The sequence below is a fragment of the Hippocampus bargibanti genome, linkage group LG19 (assembly GCF_051943395.1).
Source record: "Hippocampus bargibanti isolate YZ-2025 linkage group LG19, ASM5194339v1, whole genome shotgun sequence".
Classification (NCBI taxonomy): Eukaryota; Metazoa; Chordata; class Actinopteri; order Syngnathiformes; family Syngnathidae; genus Hippocampus; species Hippocampus bargibanti.
Window position 1 is genome coordinate 15,209,518 of NC_142752.1, and position 16,259 is coordinate 15,225,776.

The 16,259-nt window shown below is 41.5% G+C and overlaps 1 protein-coding gene across 1 annotated transcript in view; it reads right to left on the reverse strand.

Moving 5' to 3' along the window:
* Window positions 1-252: 252 nt before the first annotated feature.
* The window catches only part of ddt (D-dopachrome tautomerase), a 36,083-nt gene continuing 20,076 nt past the window's right edge, over window positions 253-16,259 (reverse strand). Inside the window, exon 2 of the mRNA XM_089022069.1 lies at window positions 253-372. Coding sequence (XP_088878195.1) covers window positions 300-372 — 73 coding nt within the window. The 3' untranslated portion in view covers window positions 253-299. The remainder of the gene's footprint in view (window positions 373-16,259) is intronic.

The following is a 16,259-nucleotide window of genomic DNA, read 5'->3' on the forward strand; positions in this document are numbered from 1 at the left end:
AATCGGATAATTTCCCGTGGCACACCTGACTATATCTCTCGGCACAGTGGTGTGCCGCGGCACACTGGTTGAAAAACACTGCTTTAGTATACCATACTCCTCTCTCCTGCCTGCTTTTTTAGGTCCACGACACTGTGAACACAGCAAATGAACAGATCATTTTACCTAGGGCAGCAGTCCCCAGTTTTTATATGGCTATTTAATTCAACAAAAAATACCTCAAGAAAACCAAGTTCAATAAAACTCATCAACTGGTTGAAACTTTAGTTTTTATTTCTGTCACAAAATTACAGACTGCTTTATAGGAAGCTCATCACTGTTCCTTTCTTTCCAACCTGGTGAGGCTGCAAACCATGGAACTGGAGGGTGATCCTGTGAAAAAAAATAAATCACATGTTAAAAATATAAAAAAGAGTCTAGCACACAAGATAAATAAAAATAATAGATAAAGCCTCAACAAGGATGAAAGTAGCTATTATTTTGGTGATCGATTTATGTATTGATTAATCAGAGCTTGCTTTTTCCAGATCCATACTTACCCCCAAAAACTCAACAGCATTGTTCTTTGCAAGTAGTGCAATGGCAAGCTTGTGATGCAAAAAAGTAACAGCTATACATTTAACATCCAATCTCAAAAATTGGAAGAATTCTCACTGAGGAGTTAATTATCACGACATGTATAAAAGTCCAAAAATTGTGAACAATTCCATAGTGATTTAAAATGCCAGATTTAGTGCTATGTTTAGCATAAGGCTTCAAATTTGGGACTTGATGGTTACTTTTACAGGGAAAATAGGGTTTTAAAAGTGATACATCTGTGCTAAGCTCTCAGTCGTACAGGAATGATCCATCGATGAAAAGGTTTCTTCAGCCGTCGTCTGTACTTCTTTGAAGGTGTCGGACGTTTCGCTTCTTATTCTTAAAGCTTCGTCAGAAAATTAAAGTCTTACTGGTAGTTTCGGCACTATATATATATATCCCTAGTGTCCAGACGTGGCGGTGCCGGACTCTGCTATGATTGGTCCCTCCTCTCAGGTTGGGGGAGCAGAGGACTAATCCCTGCGGCTCTATTGATTGCTTCTATTGTCCTTACTGACAACTGGCCAATTTGCCCTGGTATCACCTCATCAGCATAATTATGTTGCATAAACAGTCTATTGTACGAACGATCCAAATAGAACCTCACCCCACCATTACGGTTAAGGGAAGGATTTTGCTGTTTGATGAAAATAGCTTCTTTTTTGTGGTCAAAAAGGACATGAAGGTAGCTGGTGTGAGAGAAGAGGATCCACAAAACCGGGATAGATGGAGGACATTGATTTGCTGCGGCGACCCCTGAAGGGAAAAGCCGAAAGGAAAAGAAGATATATATATATATATATATATATATATATATATATATATATATATATATATATATATATATATATATATATATATATATATATATATTCTATATATATATATATATATATATATATATATATATATATATATATATATATATATATATATATATATATACCATAAAGTCTCGTTAAATCGATATTCTTGGGAGTCCGAAAAAATATAGATATAACCGGGACTATCGATATCTCCGACCCTGCGCGCATGTAATTTTCTCCTTGCGTTCATAGAAATAGTATCGTAATAAGCGGTACTATCGATACAACGAGACGTTACTGTATATATATATATATATATATATATATATATATATATATATATATATATATATGGTTAGCACACCGGCTTCACAGTGCAGAGGTCGCCGGTTCGCGTCCTGGTCCGGCCTCCCTGTGTGGAGTTTGCATGTTCTCCCCGGACCCGCGTGGGTGTTCTCCGGGTCCTCCGGTTTCCTCCCACACGGCAAAAACATGCATGGCAGACAGATTGACCACTCCAAATTGTCCCTTGGTGTGAGTGTGAGAGTGACTGTTGTATGTCTTTGTGTGCCCTGCGATTGGCTGGCAACCAATTCAGGGTGTCCCCGCCTCGTGCCCGAAGTCAGCTGAGATAGGCTCCAGCAACCCCCGCGACCCTAATGAGGAATAAGCGGTACGGAAAATGAAATGAGATGAGATGATATATATATATATAATAACTTCTTTTACTCCCCTTTCAAACCATCTATTTTCTTTCGCTAAGATTTTAACCTCATGGACGTCAAATGAGTGGTTGCTAGCTTTTAGGTGCATATGTACCCTGCATATGGACTTCTCTCTTTACATCTGTCCCAAATCCAGCAGCAGTCTCAGTGGTTAGGACGAGACTGCTGGCGGACGCTTCTTTGCATGAAAGAACCAAACTTAAACCGGACCACATCTTCCAATTATTGGAAATTTGCCTTAACACTACATATTTTCAATTTAGGGAAAACATTTTACAAACAAATTCATGGTTGTGTTATGGGCTCACCAGTTTCACCCATAGTGGCTAATCTGTACATGGAAGAGATGGATAAACAGGCCCTCACATGCTTCCCGGGGACAAAACCTAGGCACTGGTTTAGATAGGCGGAGGACACTTTCATCATAATTAAAGAACAAGAAATTGAATCCTTCACAATTTGCCCTGGTTTCACCTCTTCAGCATAATTATGTTGCCTAAGCAGTCTATTGTACGAACGATCCAAATTGAACCTCATCCCACCATTACGGTTAAGGGAAGGATTTTGTTGTTTCATGAAAATAGCTTCTTTGACTCCCCTTTCAAACCATCTATTTTCTTTTGCTAAGGTTTTAACCGCATTGTCGTCAAATGAGTGGTTGCTATCTTTTAGGTGCATAAAGAAGTCCAAGATGGCGCCCGAGTAGGCAGCCTCAGCAAGTGCTCTCATGAGCCTTGCTTTTTTTGGTTGTTTTTGTCTTGTTTTGTGTTTTCTTTTGTCACTTTGTGTTGTTGTGCATCATGTGGAATGGATACAGATTGTTTTTCAGCAGTTTTGACCACGACATTCATCAAGGAGGAGACTGTGCTGAGCGGTTGCGCCTTTTCGGCAGCATGAATATGCCAGTACTGTTTTTGAATGGGAGGAATGTCGGAGCCATTCGACTGCCATCGCTGGACACCAAAGGGGCCATTGTGCTTTTTTTGCGCCTGTAATGGGCAGCATCTTCACAGCCCCGCTTTGTTTAGCGGAAAGGTCAGTGCTGTTGGAAAGTCTGCGGCTGGATGGATGCATGGCTTGAGGAACCCGCGATAAGAAGAAAGGAGCGTCAGCGCAGAGCGCCGATGCGTATGTGGTACTGTTGCGGCTTGGAATTGAAGCAGATTTATGTGGAACAGGGGATGTGAGATAATCTCTTTTCGTCAATGGATGCTACAGCTGCATGTTTGCTTTCAACATTTAGCTTGTAGTCGACGTGCACATTCCACCATGATGACCCTGATCCACTGGTGGAAAGACGCTTTGATCCTCTCTTCTTTCATCTAGAACTGCTTCATGTCATCACAAAGAGGGTACAGCAAGTCCTGAAGAATGAATGTCTCTCTGTGTCTTTGTTTTGTCATATTGTCTCTATGTTGTCATATTATTTGTTATTTAGTTTTTTTTTTGTTCTTTTGACTTCGAGACGGCGCCGCGAGAGTGGCTGCCTTTCCAGCAGCTCAGGTATTTTGTTTTTCTACTTTCATTCCTTTCATCACTTTGCTGCTGTGAAATGTAAATTTCTCCACTGTGAGACTAATAAAGGCATATCCAAATCCAATCCATATATACCCTGCATATGGATTTTTCTCTTTACATCTGTCCCAACCCCAGCAGCAGTCTCAGTGGTTAGGACGAGACTGCTGGCGGACGCTTATCTGCATGAAAGAACCAAACCTAAATCGGACCACATCTGCCACTTATTGGAAATTTTCCTTAACACTACGTATTTTCAATTTAGGGAAAAACATCTAAACAAATTCATGGTTGTTCTATGGGCTCACCAGTTTCACCCATAGTGGCTGATCTGTACATGGTGTCACGGTTTGCAAGGGGGTGATGGCGGTTGCGGATCCCAAAAATCAGGCAGGAGGGAAAGGAGGTTGTGTTTGAAAAATTGTATTAAAATAAAGTTAGCAGGAACAAAATGTAAAACATCAAAATCATCTGAACAGAAAAAATACAAAGTATCAAAAGAAGACCAATAGTAAAAGTCCGCCAAGGTGAAAAAAACATGCACCGCACACAATGCATACAATTGCATACAAAGCACATTCTAAAACATTCAATGTTTATTATAAACTCATTCATCTCTCTCTTTCTCTCTCTCTCTCTCTCTCTCTCTCTCTCTCTCTCTCTCTCTCTCTCTCTCTCTCTCTCTCTCTCTCTCTCTCTCTATATATATATATATATATATATGTGTGTGTGTGTGTGTGTGTGTGTGTGTGTGTGTGTGTATGTAGTGTATTTACCTTGTACCTTCATGTATTTGTAGTGTACACAATCATATCATGTTTCAGTCAACCCTAACAAGTTTCCCAAACAAGTATCCCTAACAAGTAACCCTAACAAGCAATCCTAACACTTAATCCAAACAAATAACCACAACAAGAATCCCGAACACGTAACTCTAACAAGTAACCCTAACAAGTGTCCCTAACAAGCAACCCTAACAAGTGAAGGATTATTTAAAATTATCAAAGTCAAAAAAGTCAAAGTCAGCTTTATTGTCAAATATGCTAATATAATAATAATAATGTTAATAATAATAATAATAATTTGTTTAGTTAAGCCTCTGCCATGGTATTTTGCTTTTCTCAATGATATAAGGTCATGATTTGCGTCTTCAACAATGCAATTATATGATGTGCATCTTCAATAATGTCATGATGTGTGTCTTCCGTCATATTTACATAGCTTGTATAACCTTCTGATACGCAGAGTGAACCAAGTTCATTCTGGGAGCCATCTGTTAACCTTGATGCACTGCATACTGGAGACTTTGTGGAGACAGACTGATAAAAGCTAGGAATTGTTTTGGAAGAATGCCGCCTCGGTGTCGCGCCAAAGTCTTGATACCGCCCTTCTGATATAATAAATATGTTGTGTGTCCATGATGTGAACACACTCGTGATCATGCAACCATTGTCTGTAAATCACGTGTATCCGGAATATTCTGCAAATAAACCCTTCGAAGGTACTGTTCATCGACTCCAGTTTTTATTTGGATTAACAAAATACTCATCATCCGATATTAACGAACATGCGGAGGAGAGAAGGCCGCTCTCCTCCAGCACAAGTAACCCTAATCATAACAAATAACCCTACAAGTAACCATAACAAGTAACCATAACAAGTAACTCTAACAAGTATCCCTAACACGTAACCCTAACAAGGGTCCCAAACAAGCAAATCTAACAAGTAACCCTAACAAGTATCCCTAACAAGTAACCCAAACAAATAACCCTAACAAATAACCCCAACAAAAATCCCTAAATAGTATCCCGAAAAAGTAAGTCTAACAAGTAACCCTAATCCTAACAAGTACTGTGGTACCTCGGTTCTCGAACGCCTCACAGTTCGAACAAATCGGTGTTCGAACAAAATATTCGAGATATTCTTGCTTCGGCGTTCGAACATCAATCGGTGTTCGAACGCCAATACGACACGTGAGTGCGTACGCGAGGGTATATATATATATATATATATATATATATATATATATATAGAGAGAGAGAGAGAGAGAGAGAGAGAGAGAGAGAGAGAGAGAGAGAGAGAGAGAGAGAGAGAGAGAGAGTTTACCTTATAACTTCATGTATTTGTCATCTACACACTCATATCATGTTTCAGTCTCATGTTCCACGCCTGAAGTCACAGCCGTTTGGCTGCCTTTGAAACGAGGTCATTCCCGCTAAGGTATAAATAACATCTGTTGGGGTAACAGTCCCCTTCTTCACTGGTCCCTTTGTCTGTCTCTTGCTCGGCGCTCTGGCTGAATAATAAATATTCTTTTTTGTATATCAACTTACTTCCTGCTGATTGAATATTTTGACGACCCAAATGAAGAACTGAACCGGAAGAAGAACAAGATTTAAGCAGAAGAAAAAGCAGATTCAATCTAACAGTTGGTGCTGATAGAAACCTGGTTGGCAGACGCAGTGTCTGGAGAAGAGAAGAAGGGGGGGGGGATTTTTTCCCGCCTAATTTTGAAGACAAAACACTACTGATTCTTGAGAAAGACTACTACCAGATGAGTTGTCAAGTATGTGTGATACAATAGATACAATAAAATAGATAGAGATAAGCATGCAAAAGATTAATTAAAAATATTAATAAAGGTTCCCTGGCCAGAAACGCTTTTGTCGAACTGTTTGACAATCCTGAAGATACTTGTGACCTTTACAAAAAAAACTTCAAAGTTCAAGGAGGGACTAGAGTCGTAATTGACACAGAGGACACATAGTTATTGTGGGGAGCTTCTGATTTTTTATTTTGAAATCAAGAAGCTAAAATTAAACATGAAATTTAATTAGCAGAAAAAAGCAGCTGCAGCTGTGGAATCGTCAAAAGCGACAAAACAAACAGTATTTTTTTTAATTCATCTCTTTGTATTCTTATAAGACGGACAAATGAGTCTGATAACTACCGCAGGCTGAGACTTGCACGCAGGAGGGGTGAGAGAGAGGGGGTATGGAGTGGGGGCGGTGCCTGCCTTTGTTTGTCCTGTGTGTCAGGATCGCGCGCGCGCGCGTGTGTGTGTGTGTGTGTGTGTGTGTGTGTGTGTGTGTGTGTGTGTGTGTGTGTGTGTGTGTGTGTGTGTGTATGTGTAATCTCTTCAGTGATGTAGTGGTCCCTTGAGAAGTGGGTATACTCTAAAATTTCACAATAATTCACAGAAAGTAGTACAGAAAAAAGGACGGTTTTAGTACCAGTGACATGTAAGACTACTCTATTTACCCAAAAATCTGTCATTTCTACTCGCTCACTATTATGAAATTATCATGACTTAATTAGGAGCAGTTTTTAGTTACTACTGGTCACACAAATGAATGTGAAATTTATTTATTATGAGAAAAACATGGTGTTTTGGTTATTTTTTGAACATGTATTTAAATAAAATACTTTAAATCTGAAGTTGACAATGCATTCTTGTTCATATTTAACATAAAATATATCACAAATCATTCTCACTTCTATCACATCTTGCCATGGGGTGCGTTCAAGTGTAGCAACACAGAAACATTGGCAAGTTTTTGCCCCTGCTCATTCAGTTAGACAATGCTTTCCAAAAAGCCTAGAGCCATAAGACGTCGTGCGCTATTCTCGAACCTGAACGCACCCCAAGATGGCAAATAAACAGAGCAGAGTAGATGAGCTAGGGGTGGTAGTTCCTTCAATGTATTCATAGTAACGCACCACATTTGACTGTCGGTATACGAAATGCAGACGGAAAAATAAGTGGGTATACGCCATATACCAGTGTATGCCCTCGACGACACCTCTGCCCCCACCCAAGTTTTTAGGTTAAAACGTAGAAAAGGGGGGAGGAATTGGTGAGCTGAAGCAGATTCTTAGGGAAATGATAAATTGTAGAAAAACAGAGTTTGACGGATTGCTGAGTAAATTAGAGAAGAGACGAAATTAAAAAAAAAACGTCAGGTGGTAAGTATTGAAAAAAAAAATCACGCGAAGAAGCTGCAAGAAACAGGGGGTGGTGTACTTTTGATTTGTTGTGGTATGTGAATTAAATTGACGGATTCACCGGAGCCTTACGGCACGGTGTAGAAAGGAATGAACAATTGTAGTGGTATGTGCTGGAATCGATGCATAGTAAGTTGAGAACGGAAAAATCAATCAGAAATTCAAGCGGAATCAGAAATCAGATTGCAAAGGATTTTCGCGCTAACGAGCGTCTTTCAGAATTAAGAGAGGGGATTTTCCAGGGGGAACTCCTGGATGCACAATAACCACCGGGGTGGCCAAAAATGAAACTGGTTTGTATCAACACAGCTCTACGTCCAGAGCGAGTAACAAACAACGTTGCACTGCACATGGATAACAAAAGGCAAGTATGAAGACCATTCCCACAGATTGACAAAATGCTTCCTGCAAACACTCCTCGATCCGGGAGGGTAGCCACATTAGCGGCAGTGCCCGCTGGCAATTCAACTTGTGCAAAGAATTATTGAAGGTTGTCCTCTGCCCAAAGAATCTGGCGACATGCAAATGTGTAGCCCACACAAAATTTGTAGATATGATTTGCTTGGGCGCCAGCAGTGAAATTGCAGCAGCAGAAGAAGCTGTGCTCAATGTGCTAAATTTTCGGCCCAAATACCACATGAATTGTTGCCCATGCAGGTGTTGAGAGACATGCCAAAATTTGGCCTCCAAATTCAAGAACAGTGATTGACAAATGGTTCTATACAAATTGATAATCTGTGCAATGTCAAAGATGGATCGTGTTTTCCACACAAACATGTTCCCGTTGGCAAATTGAGACTGTCCATGTCTCAACAGGGGGGGTGGGGATAAATAGATCAAATCCTCATCAGCAAAAGTGGAAATTTTGGTAATGAGCACAGTTGGCTGGAAAAAAAGAAAGAAAAAAAGTTCCCAAAGAAAGTTGTTCTTTGCAGAAATGCAGACTCACTAACCACTAACATTTACTAACCAACTAACGACTAACAATGATTTACTGCCATTTTTGTGAGATGCATTACAGAGCATTCATGATGAGTCACACAGATAGGGACAAAAACAGACCCAGAATATGTGTGATGTGTCGAATAAAAACATCTTGTCGACATGTGACCTGCCACAAGTCTCCTCTGTTCCTCACAGGACGAAGCTACGGCCTGAATCAGAACCACCAAGTATGTAGAACTCACAAGGAATTTGTTTCCGGTCGAACACGAATCGAACAGATTCGTGAAGCACGTCACTGGAGCCGCGTCGACAAATCACATACCCTTTTCACAAACACCTACTCATCTGTATCACACCCGACCTTATAAACCACACATTTATGTGTCTAAGGTTATTCTACGTTGTTATGCTATATCATCTCTTCTTTTCATTTCGGCTTTTCCCCTCAGGGGTCGCCACAGCGAATCAATGTCCTCCATCCAGCATCCGTCCTATCCCGGTTTTGTGCATCCTCTTCTCTCACACCAGCTACCTTCATGTCCTCTTTGACCACATCCATAGAGGTTTATGGATGTGGTCAAAGAGGACATGAAGGTCTTCGGTCTTCCTCTTGGTCTCCTGCATGGCAGTTCAAGGCTCAGCATCCGTCTGCCGATATAGTCACTCTCTCTCCTCTGGACATGTCCAAACCATCTCAGTCTGGCCTCTCTGACTTTCTCTCCAAAGTCTCTGAGTTATCCCTCTAATGTACTCATTCCTGATGCTATCCAACCTGGTCACTCCCAAAGAAAACCTCAACATCTTAAGCTCTGCTACCTCCAGCTCTGCTTCCTGTCTTTTCTTCAGTGGCACTGTCTCCAGTCCAAACATCATGGCTGGTCTGACCACTGTTTTATACACTTTTCCTTTCATCCTGAAACCCTTCTATCACACATCACATCTGACATTTTTCTCCAGCCGCTCCAGCCTGCCTGGACACGCATCTTCACCTCTTTTCCTGGACTCTCCATGGCTCTGGACAGATGACCCCAAGTACTTAAAATCCCCCACCTTCTTTATCCCTTCTCCCTGTAGCATCACTCATGCACTTGGATCCCTCTCATTCACACACATATATTCCGTCTTGCTGCGACTGGTCTTCATTCCTCTCCTTTCCAGGGCATATCTCCACATGTCTAGTTTCTCCGCCACCTGTTCCCTGTTCTCGCTACAGATCACAATGTCATCTGCAAACATCATCGTCCAAGGAGATTCTTGTCTAACATCGTCTGTCAGCCTGTCCATCACCATAGCAAACAAGAAGGGGCTCAGAGCTGACCCCTGGTGGAGTCCCACCTCCACCTTGAATTCCACGGTCACACCGACAACACACCTCACAACTGTCTTACAGTCATGATACATGTCTTGCACCGCTCTGACATACTTTTCTGTCACTCCAGACTTCCTCATGCAATACCACAGCTCTTCTCTGGGCACCCTGTCGTACGCTTTCTCCAGATCTACAAAGACACAATGCAATTCATTCTGACCTTCTCTGTACTTCTCTATCAGCATTGTTAAAGCAAACACTGCATCTGTCGTACTCTTTTTTTGGGCATGAAGCCATACTGCTGCTCCCAAATGTTCACTTCTGCTCTTAGTCTAGCTTCAACTACTCTTTCCCAGAGTTTCATTGTATGGCTCATCAACTTTATTCCTCTGTAGTTAGTACAACTCTGCACATCTCCTTTTGGTCTTAAAAACCTTATAACTTCATGTATTTGTCATCTACACACTCATATCGTGTTTAAGTCTGATGTTCCACGCCTTAAGTCAGAGCCGATCGGCTCCTTTTGAAATGAGGTCATTCCTGCTAAGGTATAAATAACATCTGTTGGGGGAACAGCAGCCCCCCTTCTTAACTGGTCCCTTTCTCTCTCTCTTGCTCAGCGCTCAGGCTGAATAATAAATACAGTAAAGTCTCGTTATATCGATATCGGTTATATCGATAGTACTGCTTATTACGATACTATTTCTATGAAGGCAAGGAGAAAATTTACATGTTGCAGGATCGTATATATCGATAGTCCGGTTATATCGATATTTTTTCTGACACCCGAGAATATCGATATAACGAGACTTTACTGTATTATTATTTGTATATCACCTTACTCCCTGCTGATTGACTATTGTGATGACACAAATGAAGAACTGAACCAGAAGAACAAGATTTAATCTGAAGCAGATTCAATCTAACACTAACTGTCTGTGTGTTATGTGTTGTGTTGTATTATTTATTTTGACTTCAAGATGGCACTGCAAAAGTGGCTGCCTTTACAGAAGGTCCTTTTTTTGTTCTTCTATTCTTTCCTTTCATAACTTTGCTACTGTGAATTGGGAATTTAATCCACTGTAAAACTAATAAAGGGTATTCTCATCTAGCTAATCTAGCGAGTCTACCACTGTAGCGTTACGCATCCCACTTAACCACCTCCTGAGCAGGGTTAAATTTGCTCCGTTTTAAGCTGCTTTGTCTGTGTGAACACGACGGGCGTTGGGGAAGCCAATATACCACACCGGAGAAACAGTTGCTGTGTAAACAACCCTATAAATGTTTTCTAAAAATACAATAGAAATTTATATTACAATTATATTATTGCACAATAAATTAGTTGTGCATAATTTAAAAAACAAAGTTTTTCAGGAATTTCAGGTTATTCAGGAATAAAAATGGTCAATTAACTTTAAACTGCATCCTTCTTGTTTTTGCCCGCGTTCATGTTCTCTCTGGGAAGTGGTTTTTGCCTAGCTTTTTGGCAAGAACTCCAAATAAGTTTGCTTGTCAGCTTTAAACAATCATTTGAAAATGGCCAAAGCAAACATCAGCATTGTGAGCATTTCCCTGACTGGTAAACACTTTTTAAGAATGACAAACATGAATGTAAAAACAGAATGGCTCATGGCCCCTGCGGCGAATGACTGGGCAGTGCATAGACACAACTGTCTATCGACACACATACATATACAGAAGAGGTCTCTCTTTGTCAACGGGATGTCAGAAAGATGCTAGGTAAGAGCCATCGGCAGAGCCGCTATCAGTATGTTCCGTGAGAGAAATTTTGAAGTGAAAGTAGCAATGTTTCATCACTTAAAAAAATCGTATGAAGACGTACCACTGAATACTGAAATTGAATTATTGCCCAAAACAAAAGAAAAACTAAATAAATGACAGCTTGCATTCAAATAGCCTAAATCAAGGGTTGGCAAGATGCGGCTTCTCTGAATGAGTTGAGGTGCACACCATCTTTGGATGGTGTGCACCTCAACTCATTCACTGCAATTCCCAAATTTATTCAGGAATTGAAAAGCATGACGTGGAGCGCCATTCACGAATTTGTGTTTTAGTTTTTTGTGCTCAAGGGGAGGCGTGTGGATCAAGCTCCGGTCAGACCTCAGGCAATGTTTTTCCCTTCCATAAGAGGGCATCATTTGCCTTTTGTACAGCCGCCCTCACTTCCATTGCAGATTGGATTAGGTTTTTGGATTGGATGTACCTTCCTTTATTCGTCTCACAGTGAAGAAATTTTATTTGACAGCAGCAACGTTATGAAAGGAAGATGAAAGCGAAGAAAGTATAAAAACAAATAACTCTGGAACAAAATAAGCTCGAAAAACTTTTTTTCTGATGAAAGAAGAGTCAAAGTCAAAAGTCAAAGTCAAAGAAAAAGTCAGCTTAATTGTCAAATATGCTAATTAAAGATTTCTTACACTGCATTGAATGTTTATGCATTCCTATAACTCAATATTTTGTGGGTCCTGAAATTTGATTAAATGAGACAAAACCCCTGGCACTGGAGTGGACATCACTTGTTTGCAAAGACAAGCATTCAACTCTGTCCAATTCTTACTTAGTAATGCTTGTAACCGCCATAAGACTTTCTGAAAGGGGTGGTTACGAGCAGGAATTCTATAAAATACTAAATCCGTGTGCCCACTCTTCTGACAACCCACAGCACGAGACTATTTCATCGGCACCTTGCTCAGGCGCTTGTTCGCATTGTCTGCTCCTCAACCGCAAAGAGGCAGGTGATAGAGTGTTTATGCACATTAGTAAACATATTACGTTATTTCATGTTTAGATTAAGTAAACATATGTTTTTTCATGTTTAGTATAGTTTAGTATATATTATGAATTGTGCACGTTTAATTTCAGTCTAATTTAGTTAAATAAAACTATCAGTCTTATTAGTACAATAGCCGTGGAAGGAAAAGGCAGCGGCTCCAACTTCAATCTGAGACCCGCCCAACACTGAATTGCTCGTAACCGATTGGACGGGAAAGGTCGACTTGTTCGCAACTGATTGGACAACAGATCGCCACTCTGTATGTTTAAAAACTTGTCGGAGCGGGAGCTCGTTCTCTTTTGCTTTTCTCTTTGTTCTTTGTGCTCTTGTGCTCATGTCTTCGTCCCACCGAGACGAGAAGTGCTTTCTCTGTCTCATTAGAATAAAGTAGTTTTTTGTCCACCATCTATTGTACTTGCTGATATTTTTATCAAGTGAACTCCAGACAATGCGCGAACCAGGAAAGACAAACGAAGTTTTAACCGGACATTAATTGGTGCCAAGAAACCCGTGCCAAGTCAACCTGCCTTTGCTCGAGGACCACATTGGGTGACCAGTCAAAGCGAGACGGGAGCTAAAGAAGCTCCTGGTGATTGACCCGTTTTATGATTTTTTGACGGGAGACCCGCATTGAGATGCGCGTCAAATCTGCTCTTTGATTGGGGCGACCTACGGAAGATACGAAGATTTTTTTCGTTCTTCACTGAAGCCTGTTCGCGAAATCCTCCACGCGAGAGACGGAAAGAATCACAACTTTCTGGTGGCGTTGTGGCTCCTCGCGTTCTGGCTGAAGGACTACACGGCAGCATTCAAAAGTTCACTAAGTAAGTAGCGCGCTAGCTAGCAGCCATTGTTTGAATGCATTGTGAGACCTCCTGGCCAGAGAGTCTCTTTTCCACTTGACTCACGTACGGACCGGTGTGAAGCGATTTTCGTTAGGCAAGGTGGCCAAATGAGAATACGTGTGCCGGTGGAGGAGTGCATATTAAGGTGCACGCAATATCCACACGCCGAATTGTGAATCGGAAGTTTTCCAGCGAAAGAATATTGTTCACAAGGTGGTGATAGCTGGGATTCAGTTTGTGTGGTGGACCGCTTTTATTCTGAAGAGCGGAAGTGTTTTAGGGCATCTGCTATTGTACTGAGTCGAGAGGAAATAAATAAGATCAAAAATACATTCTTAACTTGGTTTGTCTATGCTAGCATCGTGGCACAGAGAAAGTTCTTTGTCTCGGAGAGAAAAAAGGGTGGGGGCGAAGTCATTTGAGCCGTTGGTGTGTGTGTGTGTGTGTGCGTGTGTGCGTAAGAGCATTCCTTGTGTGTGTGCGTGAACGCGCATCCTGGCTGAGGATTGGCGCGAATCACGCCCTTTGTTCTTGGGTTTGAATCAACATCGCGAGGTGTGCTTCCTTTCTTGTGATAGCTGAAGAAGGAATTTGTTGTTGCAATCGTGAAAATGGGTGCTATTTTTTCTAAAAAGACCCCAATTCATAGGGACGTAGAGTTTATGTCCAAAAAGTTCCCAGGTAGCGAACTTTATTGCAAGAAATGGATGGACTGTAGTACGTTCTCTGGTTCTTTACAACTCCAGCCTCTGAAGGAAGTTTTGTTTCTATTGAAACTTCAGGAAGCATCCGCGATGAAAAAATCTCTTGGAAAGATACGTGCCGAGATAATTGCCTGCGAAGCTTGGATTGCGCAAGCAAAAATCAGAGAGAGAGAAATGGAAGCCAAACGGATGAAAAAAGAGGAGAAAGCGATAGTTGCAATGTCTTCCAAAGTGGGCTCTGACGATGAAACTGTGGCTTCGTCTGTTGCACGTCACAATGAAAAGTTGGTGGAAAATGGAAAGCAGCCATTGTTTCAATCCCCAGGGCTCCCCCACGGGAGGCGAGGGGGAGAGGCGGGGGGCTGCCCCGTCGAGGCGCCACGACCCCCTTCCTCCTCCGCGGAGCTGAAGAAGGGGGAGGACGCCATTTGTTCAACCCCTGTGGGGCGGGTGGGCCCCCCTGGGTGGGCCCCCCAGGTGATGACTCCAAATGTCTGTTGGGCAGACCAGCAGAATGGAGCGCTTATGACCCCTACTGGAGGAATACGAGGATTACAACCTGAGATGGCAAATCAGATTGCCGCTGATTGTGTCTCTTCGCGTACGAGGAGCAAAGCAAATTGTTCTGGACAATTGTATCCGTTTGAAGAGTTGAATGGAATTGAAATGAATAATGGAAGCGACTGTGACGTTTTGCCACTCATTCAGGTAGCAAATCCTAATTCTTCAAGCATACATGATCAAACTATCTTGGTTTATCGGCCATGGGGCGACAGTGATGTTGCAGAGGCGTGTAAAGGACTAGGTGATGTTGTTGAAAATGCAGAAAGTTGGACTGAGAATTTTGAGGAATTATGTGCTTCTTATCAGTTGAATGGACAAGAAACACTTAAGGTTCTCAGGAGATGCTTGGGACACCATTGGAATCGGGTGAAAGGTGACTTTACTGGGAAAACATCGATGGGAACAAATATGACGTACGAGGAAGCGACAACCCAACGGAGATTGATTTGTGAAAACATCCGAACATTATGGAAGAAAACACCAAACTTTGGCTTAATTCAGAATTGTAGACAGTTACGTGGGGAAGATATTAACATTTTTCGGGGACGCTTGGAAAATGTTTTTCGAAACCACTGCTGTATTCCTGAATCTGCTGATGAGAATTCTATATATGTCAACCAATTCAAGCAAACATTTTTGCAGAATTTGACGCCGGAAATTGGAGATTTCATTCGCAAACATTATGTCCAACACCGGACTGGAAGGTTGGTTGATCTCATGGAATGGGCAATACACGCCCAAGAAGTGGTGAGAAAAAAGTGGGGAAATGGTGCAGATTCGCCGATGGAACATGTGATGGCATCTACCATGGGTAACATAATGGAGAACGTGTTATACCAGGATCGGATGAAGAGACGGATGCCGCACAATGATCGATGCTACAGTTGTGGCAGTGTAGGGCATATGGCTCGCCACTGCAAAAAGAAACCTATACCGAAAAGGAAACATGGAAAATCTTACAGACCTCCACCATATAATACGCGATATGGTGAAGGACATAAAACAAAACATTCAGATTGACGCGAGGAACCCCATTTCAACACTGATGACAACAGTCACAACAGTGAGGAATGGGAATCAATAAAACCAGTTGAAATCTTGGATTTGACTAATGTGTTTGCCTTAACCTTACCGGAAAACGAAAAACCTTATTATTGGCTAAAAATCGGGAAAAAGGATGTCAAATTTCTTTGCGATAGTGGTGCATGCAGATCAGTGTTAAGAGACACCATTCCAGGTGTCACTCCGAGCCAACAACAAATTTCTGTGGTATCTGCAGATGGGAAAGTGACATTGTTACCGATTTCCAAACCAATAAAAATTTTAGATGAGGGACTAAGTCCATACAAGGTCACTATGGTCTTGAGTGGAGAGTGTCCTATAAATTTGTTGGGGAGAGACCTGTTACAAAAATTGCAAATAGCTTTAATACCAACAGAAGAAGGGTATAAACCCAAAAAAGTGAATT